The sequence below is a fragment of the Mya arenaria genome, chromosome 11, assembly GCF_026914265.1.
Source record: "Mya arenaria isolate MELC-2E11 chromosome 11, ASM2691426v1".
Taxonomy (NCBI): domain Eukaryota; kingdom Metazoa; phylum Mollusca; class Bivalvia; order Myida; family Myidae; genus Mya; species Mya arenaria.
Genome location: NC_069132.1, coordinates 21960090 through 21978723, shown reverse-complemented (window position 1 = coordinate 21978723; position 18634 = coordinate 21960090). Strand labels below are relative to the sequence as shown.

The 18634-nt window shown below is 34.2% G+C and overlaps 1 protein-coding gene across 5 annotated transcripts in view; it reads left to right on the top strand.

The window, feature by feature from the left end:
• LOC128209131 (protein dispatched homolog 1-like) overlaps nt 1-18293 on the top strand; it is a 42104-nt gene extending 23811 nt beyond the window's left edge. For 4 of the 5 annotated variants that reach the window (XM_052913009.1, XM_052913007.1, XM_052913008.1 and 1 more), the window contains 3 exons: nt 10420-10543; nt 12408-12642; nt 13867-18293. In XM_052913009.1, coding sequence (XP_052768969.1) covers nt 10420-10543; nt 12408-12642; nt 13867-16757 — 3250 coding nt within the window. In that variant the 3' untranslated portion in view covers nt 16758-18293. Of the gene's footprint in view, nt 1-6096; nt 6555-10419; nt 10544-12407; nt 12643-13866 lie in introns of those variants that run through there. The other variant, XM_052913011.1, reaches the window with a different exon arrangement.
• Nucleotides 18294-18634: the final 341 nt, after the last annotated feature.

Genomic DNA, 18634 nt, shown 5'->3' with positions numbered 1-18634 from the left:
ATTAAATATGCTTTTATATGGATACAATGCTGACGATAACTTACTTGTTGCAATGTGCATCATTTTGTATGTGTTTTGTGGTAATGTTTTTTCATTATTTAAGACAGTAATAGGTTAAACCATTTAAATGATCATGATGATACTATATGTATAAAGAATGTTTTGACAAACAATATTATGAACTTTCGATCATTGTCGGATAGTATATTGAAAAGCTTGGTCCGATTTGATTCAGTTATCAATAGCAAATACTAACCGGTACTGGTTAAAGTAACCCTGTAAAGACAATTGCAACACATGCAAATCAAGTAGTCGAAAAACAAACACAATAACATTGGTTTCTTTGAAACATTCTTTATAATGTTTATGAATATAACATTCTGATACAATACTGATAACCCAATTGTTGGCTGATATGTTTTACTTTTTCTTTCTTGTAAAAAGCTCTTGACAAGATACCCAAATATATCCATGATGTTTGCACTTTCTTGGAACATTGTTGGCCAATTCAAGCAAATGAAGACTGTCCCCAGAGGGATGGAAAGAAATGTCAGAGGGCAATAGCATCATATAACTCTTCTTTCCAATATTCTGGCAATAACTTAGGCTTTTCTCACCTCATTGTCTTTCATGGATACGGAATATATCACTTCAAAGTCTGAAATCTTCTCTTGGCAAGATATTTCCTTTCATTTTCAGACATATTATATTGGAAGGGAATTGGTCAAGTGATAGCATACAAGCCAAAAAAAAGACTGCATGATAAGAAATTTGTCTAAAATAGTATCATAATTATGTTTAACTTTTAAACATAATTATAACTTAATGCTGGCTTTTTACCTAAAGGGTAAAAATAAGAAGAGAGCTGCATTCTGTCTTTTGTTTGGTAGAACACTTCTGCTTTTGCTAAGAGCAGCATTGGTAAAATTCTGACTTTATAGAATTATATATAAAAGGCTTAAGACTGTCAAATATTACTTTTGTTTTGATTAAAATTAATACATTTGAATGATAAATAAATACAAACTTTACATACATGTATATGGGATTTTAAACCTAGTATTTCTTCAATTAAACACAATTCCTATCATCATTTTCTGTCAAATTCCTATTGTAAAAAAATCAGCCCAATACAATGGGCATGTTTTACCCATAGCATCCTGTCTCTTCTTTTTATAAGCCAGGACATATTACAGTTTCACCTTGGTGGACAGTTTGTCAAGTCTGGTGTTTGATCAATAACTTTAGAAGCATTTGTCCAATCATCACAAATTTTTGTTAGAATATGTATGGGCGTAAGACCTTGGACACATCAGCCATATCGCTGAAGTCACTTAAGAGTTATCACCCTTTAAATATAGAAATTGCCTGAATTCTTAATTCCGTCCTGTCTGAATAATAAATTCAGAAGCTTTCGTCCAATCATCACAAAATTTGGTCAGAATGTTTATGTGCAAAATATCTCAGTTAAGTTCAATAACCAGCCATGTTCCCTCAGTCACTCCCAGAGTTATCACCCTTGACTGGGCAGGAACTGTATTTACAGTGTATGTTGTCTTAATTTGGCTATTTACAGCATTAGTTATCACCAAACTTGATTTCCTAAAAATAGGACAGGGGTATTTTGTGACAGTTGTCACTCCTATTAAAACTTCTTAATCTAATTTTATAGTCATCCATGCCTGTTTCTCCAAAACTTTTCTTAAACTTAAAGTGTAGGAATAGTCAAGCGTGCTGTCTCTGTGACAGTTCTTGTTTAAAACTTTTGATATACCTCAATTTTGCTTGGCTATTTATTTCAGAGAAAACGTAGGTAGTGTAATTAAGTTGGTACTGTCATTATACCCCCACAAACAAAGTTTTAGGGGGTATATAGGAGTGAGCTTGTCGGTCGGTCTGTCTGTCGGTCGGTCGGTCTGTCGGTTTTCATGGTTTCCGGATGATAACTCATGAAAGGCTAGACAGATTTGAACAATTTTTGGTACACAGGTGTAACATCAGAAGATACAGGTCAAGTTCGATATTGGGGCTGGTGAGGCCAAGGTCAAGGTCACTGTTACTAAAAATAGAAAAACGGTTTCCGGACGATAACTCATGAAAGGCTAGACAGATTTGAACAATTTTTGGTACACAGGTGTAACATCAGAAGATACAGTTTGGTACACAGGTGTAACATCAGAAGATATAGGTCAAGTTTGATATTGGGGCTGGTGGGGCCAAGGTCAAGGTCATTGTTACTAAAAATAGAAAAACGGTTTCCGGACGATAACTCATGAAAGGCTTGACAGATTTGAACAATTTTTGGTACACAGGTGTAACATCAAAAGATACAGGTCAAGTTCGATATTGGGGCTGGTGGGGCCACAGTCAAGGTCACTGTTACTAAAAATAGAAAAACGGTTTCCGGACGATAAATCATGAAAGGCTTGACAGATTTGAACAATTTTTGGTACACTGGTGTAACATCAGAAGATACAGGTCAAGTTCGATATTGGGGCTGGTGGGGCCAAGGTCAAGGTCACTGTTACTAAAAATAGAAAAACGGTTTCCGGACGATAACTCATGAAAGGCTAGACAGATTTGAACAATTTTTGGTACACAGGTGTAACCAGGGTTCGAATTTAGCACTCCCACACTCGCAAAATGCGAGCCAAAATTGAAAAAATGCGAGTTGAATTTAAAGACACTCGCAAAAATTTGCGTGTTCAAAATTTGCAGAAAATATGCAATCCTCGAAATAGATATGAACATAATCAGTGATCGATTCCTACACAATAGATATAAAACTAATTCTAGAAATGCCTTCTTTCGTTTTCCGATAATCACACAGAAAATGATGACGTAGATAAACGTTATGCAGGGACTCGTTACTATGTGGCAGGTACTCGTTAAAATGTCTTTTTGTAGACTGGTCTTTCGTTTCCATTTTTGGTGGCGGTATTTAGCGATAATCGTATCGAGACACAGTTTGTATAATGATGACAAGCAAAAGGATAAGTTTTTTAACGCGAGTTGCTTTTAAAATCGCTGACGGCTGATGGCAATGATCAATCAGTTCCAAAAAAAGAAGCAAAAATGAAATAATCCGTCTGTTAAAACTGTTTCGATGTGGAAGAGGGAGTTGAACATATAATTAACCCTTAACACAGATGACGAAAGGAACGTTTTCAAAATATTTTGCACAGACCAATACTTGCCTGATCAGACTCAGTACGTAATGCCAGTGTTATGATGATATCGTTTAATGTACAATTACATGATCATTCAGTAAAACAATTACACTATACCTTAAACCACTGTTTTACATACAATATATACTTTTTGCAAGCAAACACAATGGTTTGCCTTTAAAAAATGCGAGTGAGTGTCTGATTTTGCGAGTTGAAAATTTAAGCACTTGCAACAATTTGCGAGTATCAAAAAAAGTTAAATTCGACCCCTGTGTAACATCAGAAGATACAGGTCAAGTTCGATATTGGGGCTGGTGGGGCCAAGGTCAAGGTCACTGTTACTAAAAATAGAAAAACGGTTTCCGGACGATAACTCATGAAAGGCTAGTTTTTCTTGTCAGCGGTGTAACTTCTAAATTACTCATCAGATTTAGATAAAACAATACATGCATGATAAAAGAAGATGCAGTGTGCAGTAACCTTGGAGTTACTCTTTTCAAAGGAATGGTTTGTCATTCCTGTGTCCAGGCGGCATTTGGGGGTATTCGTCACTCCTGTGACAGCTCCAGTTGTTATTGTTCTGGCATATTTAACATGAAAGAGGGCGTACCTATATTGTATGTGGTATTTAGGGGCTTTGTTAAGGAGTACTCAGGATTTAAGAGGATGGTTGTTGCGGTACCTCAAAACTTGGCATTTATTCAGTAGGCAGACACTCAAAATAGTTATGCAGAATTCAGGTAGAAAATGAAGGAGTCTTTGGTATGCACGTTGGCAGGGGGATTACACCCTCATGAAACATGAATAATTTCTTATTTGATGTAGTGTTATAAAAATTCTATACCCTACTCCTACTTGTATTGTTTTTAAGTATGATTCGGAACAGTTATTCATACCGGCGCTTTAGTGCATGGTAAGACCACATACCGTAAATGTCATATTAAACGTGCATGTTGCATGTCTTTTTGAGAAACGTGCAAGCTAAAAAAGAACCTTTTTTCCCTATTCTGCAACTTTTTAAAATCTGCTAAATTTGAGTAAAACATAAAATACCAATCAGTATCTGCTGCATCGTAGCTGTATACACACCCTACAGTGTAAACCAATAAAATGGTCCACTGAACACATGGCTTTAATATATCAATGCACATCTTTCGGAAAGAACGAAGAAAGACTTTTATCGCACCTGACATTGTATACAATAAGGTATGGTCTTTCCTAATATTCATGACATCAGCAGTTGTTCTCAAATGGGAACCTCAGGGGCGTCTAATAGGGCATGCACGATTAATAGGAACTTTATGGTAATTCAGTTCATTTGGTACGCCTTATTTTGTTATAATTATTCTGCTACATTTAAATGCATATTTCTGGCTCTGCATACATACCTTTAAAATTATCTAGTTCCTCATCCTGTTTTTGTCTTACCACAGTGAATATTTTCAGTAATGATGATAATAATTTCTGGAATTGGAAAAAAAAAAGATAATAAAACTCACTGAGATGACAATATTACAAATTGAAGGGAAAAAAAAAGCCTATTAAGGCCTAAAAAAAAAATGTCTGTTTCCTGTAACATGCTGAAAACAAGATGGGTCGGTAGGTAGGTTTTTTTTTTTTTTTTTTTTTAAATTCTTGTATCAAAATGTCAGAATGATCCAATATTTATGTTTATTGCAGGTGAATTCTTTCAAAAAGAAACCAGTGTGATATATACATGTTGATTCAAACTTTCTGCCTTAAATAAGCTAAAACTACTAGCTTAGTGAATGTCTGCATGATAGGCGACCCTGTACTTATTTAGTCTTATTTGTTCTATTTATAAGGCCATGGTTGGTCCTGGAATTGTGGCGACTGTCTTTATCGTGACTGTGACAGACAGCAGCAATATTCTTTCCGATTTCTTGGAACTATTTGACATGAGGACATTTCTGGTTGATTAGAACAGATAAGGTGGCAGTCATTTGGTTTTTGTACTTGTTTATCTTGAGTAGTACTAGAATTAATTTGCGGAAGAAAAACTGATTGCAAAACATATGTATGATTTATCTGTCTTTGGTTTAGCATTATTGTGTAGCGGTTAAAAAAATTGTGGCTAATTATTTTAAAATTATCTAAGAAAATTGAATTATGTATGTTTAATGTCTGTTATCAGTGTTAACATAAATCAGAAATGACTAGAATATAGGAGACAACAGTGAACAGCAATTTTGTAGGAATAAAAATAGCAAGAAAACGTGCTGTCTACAAAGTTTGATGTTTTTGTCAGCGGAAATCTGAAGGGAGATGATTGGAAGGAGATATCTACCTGTGTCTGAGAAAAGACTATCATTAAGTACACAGATTGACTGGCAGATGCTTATAGGGGGATGACTCATTCTGAGTTACGTTCTGTGAAGCTGCGCATTAAATATGTTCTAGTTTCAAATCTGTTGAACACCATTCAAAAGTTTAATAGGTACGCAATAGTTAGTGCAGTATTTTTGCCATAATTTCATAATAATTTTGTTAATATCTCAAACAATTTTAACCATTGTTGTAGTTTTTGAGTCGATTCCATAGTACATGTATAGTTTAGATTAATTTCAATTTATTTTGATTTCTTGTTGTAGGCATATAGGCACTTTAGGTATATAAGTTTAGCCCATAGACTCTGATTTGTTGCAGGTTTTTTTTTCATATCTATGTCTTGTGGGAATTATTGTGAAAATGTCAGGATTTGCCAAGTTTTCAGTTTTACAACTGCGCCGAGCATATGCCAATTTAATGGTAAATAGTTTAGCATAATAATGAACTCTTTTAGTGTCGGTATGTGTGAAGTTTCTATACCAGCCAGTATAGTTCTTTTGGTCAATGCTTTTCCTTGTTTTCATTGAAAATACTGTTTCAGAAATACTCTGCCAGCCCTGCAATAACTTACCTGTGTTTCTGAATTAAAACAGAAGCTTTCCTGTGGCGAAGTTCATTTAAAATTTGGGGCAATTATCTGCTGGGTCATTTTCATGTTGCTGGGAATTGGTTGTAACTATTTTTAGTATCAATTTATGTTGTTTTGGCAGTTTGGCTGAAAATTGATTATGCTATTTTTAGTTCTAACAATCTAAAAGAAAAGTCACGGCAGTAAGAATTTGGACGTTCCCCTGTTCTTTTGATTTTCTTATTAAAAATGTGTTCTTTTGCAATTTATCTAAAACGTGTTCTGCAATTGATGTTGTGATTGGTGACTACATGTATGTTCTAGTATGGTTGATTGGAGGATTAGTGTTTTAAATGGACCACTGTGGCACTATTTGTAAAGAACTTCAGCAGAGGTGATCAAATTTCAAGATGCACCAGTAAACAATTGGGAAAACATAGATGTTATTTTTTGGATAAAATGTGCAGGTACTGTGTCTGTTTTTCATACCAATCCTGTGTCTGTTTTTCATACGGTACTGATCTTGTGTCTCTTTTTTCATACCAATAATTAGGTTCCATTGTAATCAGGGATTTTATATAATTAATCATGAATAACAATGGTATTAATGATAATGTTGTCAGTGATGATGATGACGATAATGATGATGATGATGGTGATGATAATGATGTTAATCTTGAACATCTTGATAAACTGCTTGTTTTGAAAATGAATTTGAAATTACAATTCCTTTGCTCCGAGACAAACAGGAAATAATGTGCAAATAGGAATTTTTGAGGAATATATTAGGAAATGAATTGATCTTGAATTATTACAATCCTCCCACACATAATTATGTTGTTTCTCTGTTTTATTTTTAACAATGTCTTGGGATTTAGAAGATCATGACATTTGATTTAGAATCAGACAGCAATTTAATGTGGTGCTGCCTGTACAAAATAAACTGCCTGGTTATGAGCCGGAAACCAGGCGTCAAAATCAAACTAAAACCAGTGTCTTTGAAATTTCGGGAGTTGATTGTCTGAGATAAATTTATTACAGTATTTGCTTTATTTATTTATTTTTTTTGCAATATGGCATAAAAAAAAAGTAATAAAAAATATCCATAATGCAACATTTCGGACTAAAACTTGTTAAAATTTTCGAGGGGGGAGTACCCCCAAACCCCCCTGCCTACATTTTAAACTTTTGATAGATTTCAGTTCTGAGGGAGGGACAAAAGTCAAAAGGTAACGCCCCTAAGTTGAGCCCTCTCTTTAGTCAAACTGTGGATATTTCACGTTGAACAAAATGCTTGTTACAAACAAATGCTTCAATTAAGACCTCTATTGTTACCGGTAATAATAGACAATATTATATAGACGATATTACAAGAGTGGACATTCAATATGGAATTTATTGAACGATTTTTCTAAAATTGACAAAAAAGAATCTTAGATACTGTGACATTTAATTTATATCATAAATACTTATTTGATGCTTTACAGCACTAAAAAAAAACGCACAGAAAAAGAGGGCACACATTTTTAATTCATATGAAATTCATCCGTACACATCATGACATGATGTCACATTCAAGTCATATATCAAATATGACATTATTTTTCATTGTGGAATCATTCTTTATGACATAAAATTATTTCAAAATGTCGCAAAAAATATACTTTTTTTGCCTCTTTTTTATTTACTGAAGACTTGGATTTACTAAATTTTGTTCAAATGAGTGCCTGCTCTAATTGCTGTATGATGTCTGAGTTGTCAAATAACTAAATGTTTTTGGTAGTAGTTCAAACAAATGTATCTCAAATGATCTGTATTTCACCATGTTGTGAGCAATGTTTTTTAAAAAAGAAAAGTTTCAGATATTTATATGAAACATATTACTTAATACCATAATATGCAGATGTGTAGCATTTTAATAAGGCCCAAAAATCTGTCTGAACTGTTTGTTGAGGTATGCCCTCGATGGACGGAGAAAACACATACGAGTGTTCCATTCACTGCTCTTCTTGAAATTAATATTTAATTTAGGGAGCATTTTTTAGACCGTATAACATCTAATGCTTAATGCCTTAGAGGATGTGTGATATTATCGATAAACTGTTATATTTTGATATGGAAAAAAAGTGATATATGTATTGATACATATGGGAAATCATATTTTCTTTTGTGTTATATGATATTATTTCCTTTTAGCCATTTTGGATGCATTTTAACATTTTCTGAAACTCACTACTCACAGCTACAATCATTGAGATTATGGTTACAATGTACAAAATAATCAATGTGTATTTCATGAGTGATTAGGGTAATAGTTCAACTTTTCATCAATTTAAGATGGTGGTCATTATGTTTAGGTTAGTTTTTAGAGTAATTTCTTTGTGAATAAGTAACCTAAGGGAGAGCGACCATGGTTTCTTATTCATCAAGAAATCAATGAATAAATTCTTACAGACATAGTGTCAGCCCCTCCCATATATTGCATCAGCTTTAATAATGCTGTGTGCCTGTCAAAAAGACAAGTCAATCACTGCATGTCACCCCCCCCCCACACACACACACCTCCCCCTCAAGATATTGTGCTGTCATTTTAATCAGTGTGCACTAAAGTAAGGTCTTTGCATATGCAAACAGTGAGGCGTGACTTTATGCGCATGTGCAGTTATAGCAATTTACTTGTTCATGAGAAGTTGTCTTCAGCAACTAGTAGCAATTCTTCACAAGTAAGAAAATTATCATTTTAAAAATATTGTGCCCCTAATGCCCCATCACACTATACCACGTTCCCTCTACGTCCTCAAAAATCTGGCAGGACACATTCAGAACTTGGTCAACGTAGAAGGAACACAGCAGAAACCCATAAGGACGTGGTATGGTCTGGACATGAAAAAAGAGAGCAGACATTGAACATGTTAAAAAAAAAAATGTAGCGAGGACGTGGTTGAACCAGGATGTAGTAAGAACTTAATAAGAACGTATTAATGACGACATGGACGTATTGACAGTGTAACTAAAACCTAGAAGGAACTTGATTGACGTAGGACAAGCGTGGTACTGGATGGGAAATATTGAATGGTTTTCTCATCGTTTTCCCTATGTTGTCATTGTGTTCTTGCTACGTCAATGAACTCCTCACCACTACCTCTCCACACTTTTACTACCACTATGGTACGTTTGTGCCACATTGTAGAAGTCCTCATTCTTTTGTTAATTCTTTCTTTCGGTGCTTAACATTGTCTTAGACACGTTTGTAATAGGTTCTTATAACATTCTGTCAGGTTCTGAACAGTGATCATGTATAAATATGGGATTCAACTCCCCCATAACTTCATTTAATACCAACACTAGACATGAATGAAAAATAGGCCAGTTATAAATAGACCATGGTAATTCCATTTCGATCACATTTACAAATACATTAAAGTCATTAGAATGTAATGACGATGTGATATGCACTTGGTAAGTGCGTGGTGCAATATCTTCCTGGTCACAGTAAGAACGTACAAAGAACACATTGGACTATGGACGTAGTATGAACTTAGGTAAAGCTTTTTTTTTTTTTTTGACCACTTCCTCGCTGCGTTCGTCAATATTGCCAGGATGAAGAGTAGTCTTCATGGTCTTCGTCTCGTGTGATAGGGGTATAAATGGCGGAAAATGTAGGGCAAACACTAAATTATTATTGTGAACAAACCTGGGCCATATCAAGGCTGCAAAGCCAGCAGGGATCATCAGAATAAATTACTTATATATTAAATTTATATAATAAATGATGATACATGTATGAGCATGAACACTGCATTAATTGCCAAGCATTAGCTATTTTATTTTAATTGATATATATCAAGATACAAATTATGATAAGCTGAAATATCGTTGTATATCGTGATACGTTTTTGCCAATAAAACCAATCCCTTTTAAAGTTATATATTCTGTTTTCATAGTTTAGAGCAGACAATATGAATATTACTGAGTTGCAACTAATTGCAGTAAACATCTCTTCTTTCGTACATCATTAGTTTCTCATTTTAAAACAAAAAACAGGTAATTATTCACAGCCTTTTTGAATCTTCTATAGCGTTATTTTAATTTGAATTCTCCGGGAACATATTTTTCGTATCAAGCTGCTTACAGATTTTATCATGTAAACTTACTTTTTGCATACATTATAGATCACGGTCTTCTTTGCAAAGGATTGCATTTTTGTATATTATTAAATGATTATTTTACCATTTGTTTTTACTTTAAATCGCTATATAGGTGTAGACTGTGACCCGGTGGCGTCATAATACTATTTTTGATTTTTATTTGACGTTCTTGTGTGTTTTCAGCTATGCCCGAGTGTTAGCCCACTACCCGTATGTGGTGTTGACTGCTGTCCTGTTGGTCTCTGTCACCTGTCTCATAGTAACTGTTACCATCGGCAACAGACCAAACTTTGAGGAGCCAATGGCTGTAAGTATGAATAATCCAGTTTTAATTGAGGGAGGAAGTTTGATTTTCTTTTATCGAGTACATCTTTTTCCTTCGGGTATATTTTTTAACTACTCAAAAGAGCCAATTTATTGTACTGGTTTTGTGTCGTATAAAGTCTCTCAAAAAAGCTTATCTTTACTGGAATCTTACATATTCATGTTTGGCAGTCAGTGAACCACATTGCTGTATAATGATCCATAAAGTTCCTATACATTTGTACTTAACAACAGCTTCCTTTGTCTACCCTTGTCTTCCCTAGGAGTTCCCACCATCTTCATTATTCTGAATAGGTTTCTATGACAACCCATATTACAATTAAATAATGTACTGGTAGACTTTTAGAATTAATGGCTTGACAGTAAGAAGTATTGTGTGTAAAATTGTTAACTAGGTCAGGACAACTCTTTTGCTTCTGAAGAAAAATGGAAAGAAGTGGTTGTATAACATAATTAATATTGTGGGTGAAATTGTGAACTAGATCAAGACAAGATATTTTGCTTCTCAAGAAAAACTGGAGAAAATGGTAAAAATCATTGGTTGTATAACATAATTAATAAGTGTGTAAAAGGCAAGCTTTCTTTCTTTATCATCAGTCCTTGTTAAGGTTTGTTAAAGTTTGCTGAAACTTTGTGGAAAAATGTCGTAGAAAACACACTTTTGTTCATTACACCAAAAACCGTGTGCAGCATTGTTTACTGACGTCCTAAAACGCAGTAATTATTAAATCAATATTGATGTCAAATAGTCCCTCTTAAAATCACGTTTTTATGATTATTTATTTTCAATTTTAATTAAAAGTCTTGCATACTTATATATTTGATTGCGCTTTATTGAGATGGCATTATATACTTTGAATAAACCATACAATTAAAGAAATAAAAAGTGGCGCGTTGTTGCCCGTGTCTTATCTTACATGGGGGGTGAAAGACGTTTTTTTTCCAGCACCGGTCACATGACCGGAAACACGTCAGGTGTGCAAGAAAAGATATTACACACATACATAAATTGTCATGAACACTGAAATTCATATCATACTAATTTAATTAGTCCTGTTAAATTAAATCAAGATAAACATTTAAATTTAGCAAAAGGTTTTTTTACTTCATTTTCAATCATTTGCATTTCATATTAAATTGTTAGGTTGCCTTAATATCTTTGAAAATGATAGAAAGGCTGTTGTTGGCTTTTTTCTTTTAAAGTGATACTTGTATTTATAATCAATAAGACAAAGATAAATTTGAGTGATTATTAACCTTTAATTAGTTACTGAATAATATATTTATGGAAAATATCCTGAAAACAAGATTGTAAACGTGTCTTTAATAGCTTAAAAGGCACAAATATAAAATGACTGGTGGATCCTAAATGATTTATGGTTCTGGTAAAAGAAGTGTCAAAATTAATTATTACTTTTACTTTGAATATCCTTGAACCACTTTCCAGATCTGTTCTGGATTTCACAGGAGAAATTTCCTTGGTGATTGGTTTGTGACAACTAGAGTCACAAAACGTTCCTGATTCCAAACCTGTTATCATTTTATTTTTGACTTAAAATCAGAAAAGTCTATTAACAAATCATCTTAATTTTCTGTTGGTAATGCCAAATTAATTTTCCCAATTTCTATCAAACATAATGGGTTGTAATATTTCCTGCAGATTATAAAGATAAGATACCATACAAAATGAAATTTTCAGGAAAAAAACACCCTGGGCTTCACTCAACTAAAATGAGTTCTGATTTTTGATAATTGTGTTGTCAGCAATATAAAAAAAAAGGTTTATATTGGGTCGTTGACCTTATTTAATAGTTTCTTAAATTCTGTGTTGATTTATATTTTTGCAGGGCTTTGAGCCAAGGGGTACAGAAATCAGCAATCGTTTGACAGCCTACAGCAACCTTGTGGATGACCCTAATGTTTCCCCTCAGCCCCAGAAGGCTGTTATACAGACAGCAAACAATCAGCTCACCTACATGGACTTACGGCTTCCTCCAGGAAATAGGTCATCACCTGCCACATATCAACACAGGAGGTCAAAACGTCGGAAGTGGCGGAAGCCTTTCTTTTGCGATGTGCCAGGTCCGTCCTTATCTTGTTATGGACTTTCAGTCGGCTTTTATAAATAAAATTAGAGTCTTTCTTCTGCGATATGTCAGGGTTGTCTTCACTGTGACATTTCATTTTTAACTTTCGGAACACAACTATTATATATTACATTAGCAGACTTTCTCTCTGTCTGACAGGTTGGACATTTTTCAGATATTACTGGAGTTACGAGATGACATTTCAGTTCATTAGTCTGGTATTATAGTAATGCTCTTAAACAAGGAAGAAATGGATTCTCTACATCTCCTCAATTCTGACCTAGTTAGGGTATTACAGGTCCTTTACCGTTACATTTTTTATAGATACTTGAAATTCAGAGGCTGAACTTGAATGTTGATACTGTTTTTTGAGTATATTTCAAAATATAAAGAAAGTTGCATTTTATGTCATTATTTTAGTATGAACTTTGTTATTTGTTACAAAGTTTTGCTCATTTAACATTTAGAATTTGTTACAGTATTATTTTTGGTTTGACTATTATGGCTTCTCCAGAGGTGACATATCCAATTCCATGTAATTCTAGTTTTGTGAAGATTTGACTATATTATCTTTTTAGTGGTTCTCAATATACTGGCTTAAAGCTTATAATCGATATATAAATGTCATGCCTTTTAAGAACATATGATGGCTTCTGTTATTTGGACTGACATTTACCAACAAATTGTTGGCGTGCTGATGTGGAATCCTTAGAACACTCGAAACATTCTTGAAAAGTGTACTTTTCATCATTTTGATGGTGATAGAAAACTGACGCAGTGTCTCGTTTATATCTTGACCAATATTGAAGATAAAGTATATAATATTGATTTTATAGCTTCAGATGGCCCATTGTTTCAAGCTAGTATAGGATATAGAGGATATGACATGATTGGGTCATTCAATATGAATTTTATTTCACCACTTCTCTGAAATAAACAATCCTTAAGCCAATTTTTAATAATTTTAGTGAACGAGTTTAATTAATTTTGTTTTCAATGACCATGAATGTGATATTCTATTTATATGTTAAATACAAATTTGATGATTTATAGGGCTAAGTTTAAATTATAATTTTGCTATGATATAAAATGCACAATTTAGACGAGCTTTTATGTCATGTCAAGAGTTATCATATTATTTTTATATTATTCTAAAGGCATTATGTTATTACATGATAATGATTTCATTACTAAATAATATTGATTTAAAAAATTTCAGATGGCCAATGGATCAAGTTAGTCTACCATTCCCACAGAAAGACTGATCTCTTCACACTCCAAAACATACAGAACATGTGTGCATTAGAGGAACGCTACATCACTTCCAACCCAATTTACACGAGAAACTGCCTCCGCGAGGCAGACAATACAAACTGCTGCAGAACTCTGTCGCTCGGAAACTACATAACCTTGCTCACAGACAAACCCTCTTGCTCAAACCTCACGGAAGACGATGTACGGAGTGTGAAAAACCTCATCGAAATGTGTGTGGGTTTTTACAAAAACTTTTCATTGACAGAGAGCTGCGACTGGAGGCATTCCCCTCTAGGGGACTCATTTCACCGAAAATGTAAAGAAATTCCGAAAAGTTGTCAGAAATACAACGCAGTTTATAACATTATGCATTTTATCTCTGATCATTCATTCCAAAGACAAGACCAGAAACTCAGATACTCTGTGTCTTTTTTACCTATATCATTCCAGTCATTAACAAATAGAAAGGTTGATGAGGCAATTTCCTTGTACTTAGATTTAGAGGCAAACGTTGAACCAGTGGGTGATATTGAGATTGCTGGTGCTGATTTTGGGATAAAGGATCATTTATTTCATCATTATTTAACCAAAGATAGTAAATGGATTGTTATAGGAGGTGTTATTATATTTTTTGTTGTTTGGACTTTCACTGGTTCTATTTTTGTAACTGTTATGACGTTTATGTCGATGTTTTGGTCTCTAGAGTTAGCATATTTTTTATATGTTTTTGTTTTTGAGATTACTTTTTTCCCATACATGAATCTTGTTACTGTTTTACTTGTTATCGCAATAGGAGCAGATGATGTTTTTGTGTACTCAAAAATATGGCACCTAGCTAAGAGAGAAAGAAACAATGGAACTTTAGAAAAGTTAGTTTCCGATACGTTAAAAAACGCAACCATGTCAATGTTTGTTACGAGCTTAACAACTGCTGGTGCTCTTTTTGCAAATGTTGTTAGTCCAATTACATCCATCAAGTGTTTTAGTATATATGCTGGTACTGCTATTTTGTGTAATCTTGTTTTAATGGTAACTTGGACACCCGCCGCTATTGTTGCTGAGGAAAAATGGTGCAATTTTTGTTTTATAAACAGTCCCAAAATTTATAAAAAGATACATGAGTATTACAGGTTATTTTTTGAACTTTTATTGCCAAAGTTTGTGTTACGTTTACGCTTTATATGGATTTTGTTATTAGGTGCTATAGGAATATTGAGCGGAATCGCCGTATTTCATCACCCAAAGTTAAGATTGCCTACCTCCTTCCACTTTCAAATGTTCCGTAACGACCACCTGATGGAAATGTATGATCAGCATTTACGGGAAAACTTCTGGTTCGAAAAAGCGGTAGGAGAACGCCGTCCATTGATGCCCATTACCATAGTGTGGGGCATAGAAAAATCAGACAATGGAGACAGATTGAATCCCTATGACAAAGGTTTCGTCACTTTTGAAGACTCATTCAATCCCTCTAGCCCCAGATCTCAGATTTGGCTCAGACAATTTTGTTTTAAATTGCGGGAATCAGGGTTTTATCAACGAGTTACCCCATTTGAGATTCCTAACTGCTACATTGAACACTTTACATTGTTTATGAGACAACCATGTACTGTGGAGGAACCTGTTTGCTGCCAGAGAACTAACTTTCCTTTTCCAGAAAAGATATTCAGTCATTGTATAGAAAAGTACATTCCACTTGCTATGAAAGACTACACTTTCTTTTGGACAAAGTATACGCCAGGATTAAAATTTGTTGGGAATAAAGTTAAAGCTTTGGTAGTACAGTTTTCCTCCAATCTTACATACACATATGATTATAAAACAATGGAGACCTTTTATGTACGAATGAATAAATGGGTTCATGAGCAGATGGAAGGTGCCCCAGAAGGCTTGGATAAAGGATGGTTTATAAGTGAATTCCAGTTCTATAGTATACAGAAAAGTTTAGCGGAGGGTTTGCCCGTTGCTTTTGGTATTTCTATTCTTGTTGCTACTCTTGTTACATTCTTTACATCTCTAAATGTTTTGCTTACTTTGTATGCTATGGTAACTATAACATTCATAATGATGACAACAACTGCCTGCTTAGTCCTGCTGGACTGGGAACTGAATGTGTTGGAGTCTGTCATAATTACAGTATCCGTTGGCTTATCAATTGACTTTACCTTGCATTACGGGGTTGCATATAGACTTGCCCCAGACCTAGATCGTAAAAACCGGGCCTACTGTTCATTGGTCAGGGTGGGTAGTGTTATTTGTATGGCAGCCCTTACAACGTTCCTCGCTGGCCTGTGTATGGTGCCATCTGTCACGCTTGTGTACCAGAAGTTTGGGATATTTCTGATGCTGGTCATCAGTATTAGCTGGGTGTACTCCACATTCTTTTTCCAGTCGCTGCTCAATGTTATCGGTCCCCAGAGCGGGTTTGGTCAGTTCCACTGGCCGTCGCTCGATTGTTGCTCAATGTCCTCGCAGAGTCACGTTGATCGCACTGTCTACACAATGTCAGAGTCCACTATGTCCACCTCAAGTTCCGGTTATCACTACCATCCCAGCATAGACACAAATGCCACTGAACATGACTACCTATCTGAGCGCTCTGATTCTCACCCGAACACCCCGCATCATTACAGGACTAGGCCAGGCAGGAACTACGCGAGGCCAAAAAGTGAGAGTTTGAGTCCAGATAACCAGTTTGAGCGTAAACTGTTAAACGGGGATGATAAAAACAGCAGTGGGGATAGGACCAGTGGTAACAGCACACTGGAGAGGGCTGGCAAGACTATTTGTGGAGTAGTGATGGATATTCAGGATGAAGAAAATGATGAAGCTGAAAAACAAAGCACTGCAGTATGATGTATACATTTATGAACCAAGTTAACAAATGAATGCATTATCGATCCTTTAAGAAGTCCATTTTGAACATTTTTGTATATGCATTTATGTATTTGCCTGTTCATATTCAAACAAGCATTATATGACTTTCCATCACCTTTTCATATTGAAGTGAGTGTATCATGATATCAGTGCTAATATTATTGTTTTTAGAGCCATTTGTTTTAAATGTATTATTTTTGTATTTTTTCATAACATCTAAACTTGTAAATCTATGTGACATGACAAGGTTGTATTTACCATCACCCCATTAACACTCATTATTCATTATTTTTTTAAATGGGGATCTTTAATTAACAAAGGGCAGTAACTTTCATTAAGTTTTACTCCAAGCTACCTCAGTGATATTTCTTTGACAAAACTGCTATGAAATCCTGCTACCGGTAGTGATATTATACATATGGTATTACTTCTTTACCTTAGGGCTACCAATGTTATAAGCAATATATTATTTTGTGAAATACATACAAAAATCTTTTTTTCAGGTGAAATTCTTAGGAACTTGTTATTGATAATTTTGTTTAAGCGGTTGTTAGTATGAAAGGCACCGGACCACAATTTCACAAAAATACTCAAGTCAAATTTAAATCTCAACTCATTTTACCACATCTAAGATAGTATGATGAAAATCTTGTATGTTTTTACTCTTTTTAGATATGTATTTTCTCATAAAATGTGTCAATAAAATCCTTTATGTCACTTATTTAAAGAAAATTGAATATAGTGTTTTTGAGTATGGTGTTTGGTTAAAAAAATGGTTGTACTCAATTACATTTTTTGCTGGTGAATATTTTTTCATAAGAAACATGACCAAATATTTATTGAACATATTCTGTTGGAGAATGTGCTTTAAAGAGTAAAAACGTGATTTTGAATAACTTTTGATGTTATGTGGTAACATGAAGCGAGTCTGAGTTTGAGATCTTACTTTGGTATTTTCGTGATAATGGGATCTGTCATTGAAGTTTGACAAATTCGACTGACCAGATTGATGGTAAAGAAAAAACAATATCTGCAGGGTTTTAGAAAACCATGTTTTTAAAAAGACAATTAGCAGCAAAAAAGGGACAGGGTGCTAAGAGTAAAAAGGGCACATTTAATCCAGCTGTGAAGAACTTTCAAAACCCCAAAATAGTATGCATTTACAATCTTAATATCCGTTATAATTAAACAATAGAAATATTTGACAGTCTGAAGCATTTGATTCAATTAAATTAATTAATTTCTGAGGGCAGAATGGTTGTATGAAAAAATGATAGGGGGCCGCAACCGTATATTACTCGAGCTGAAACCATATATTAGTCTTATATAACATAAGTGATTTTGAAGACTGAATCTCATTTGAAAGAAGCCATTATGTTTTTATTTAGTACATATTTTTTTTGGAATAGTAATTTATTGTTTTGGATTCATACTGAGTTTGTGTAACATCAATCACCATGAGCCATGTGCAATGTTTCAAGTTATCATGACTAATAAAATAAAATGAGAATTACATTTATGTACTTATTTGTATTTATTTGTTTTATTATGATGATGATGATGATGATGATGATGATGATGATGATGATGATGATAATGATGGATGATGATGCGGTGGTGGTGGTGGTGGTGGTTGTGGTGGTGGTGGTGGTGGTGGTGATGATGATGATGATGATGATGATGATGATGATGATGATGATGTAAATAATACTTTAATATCACTACAAAGTATTGAGTCCTATGAAACACCAAAACCCAATTAACATCTTAACATCTAAACGTATCCAACAAAAACAACATTTCATGTTCTCATGTGTAAACCTCCACTCCAAAATCAAACAACAATATCCTTCATC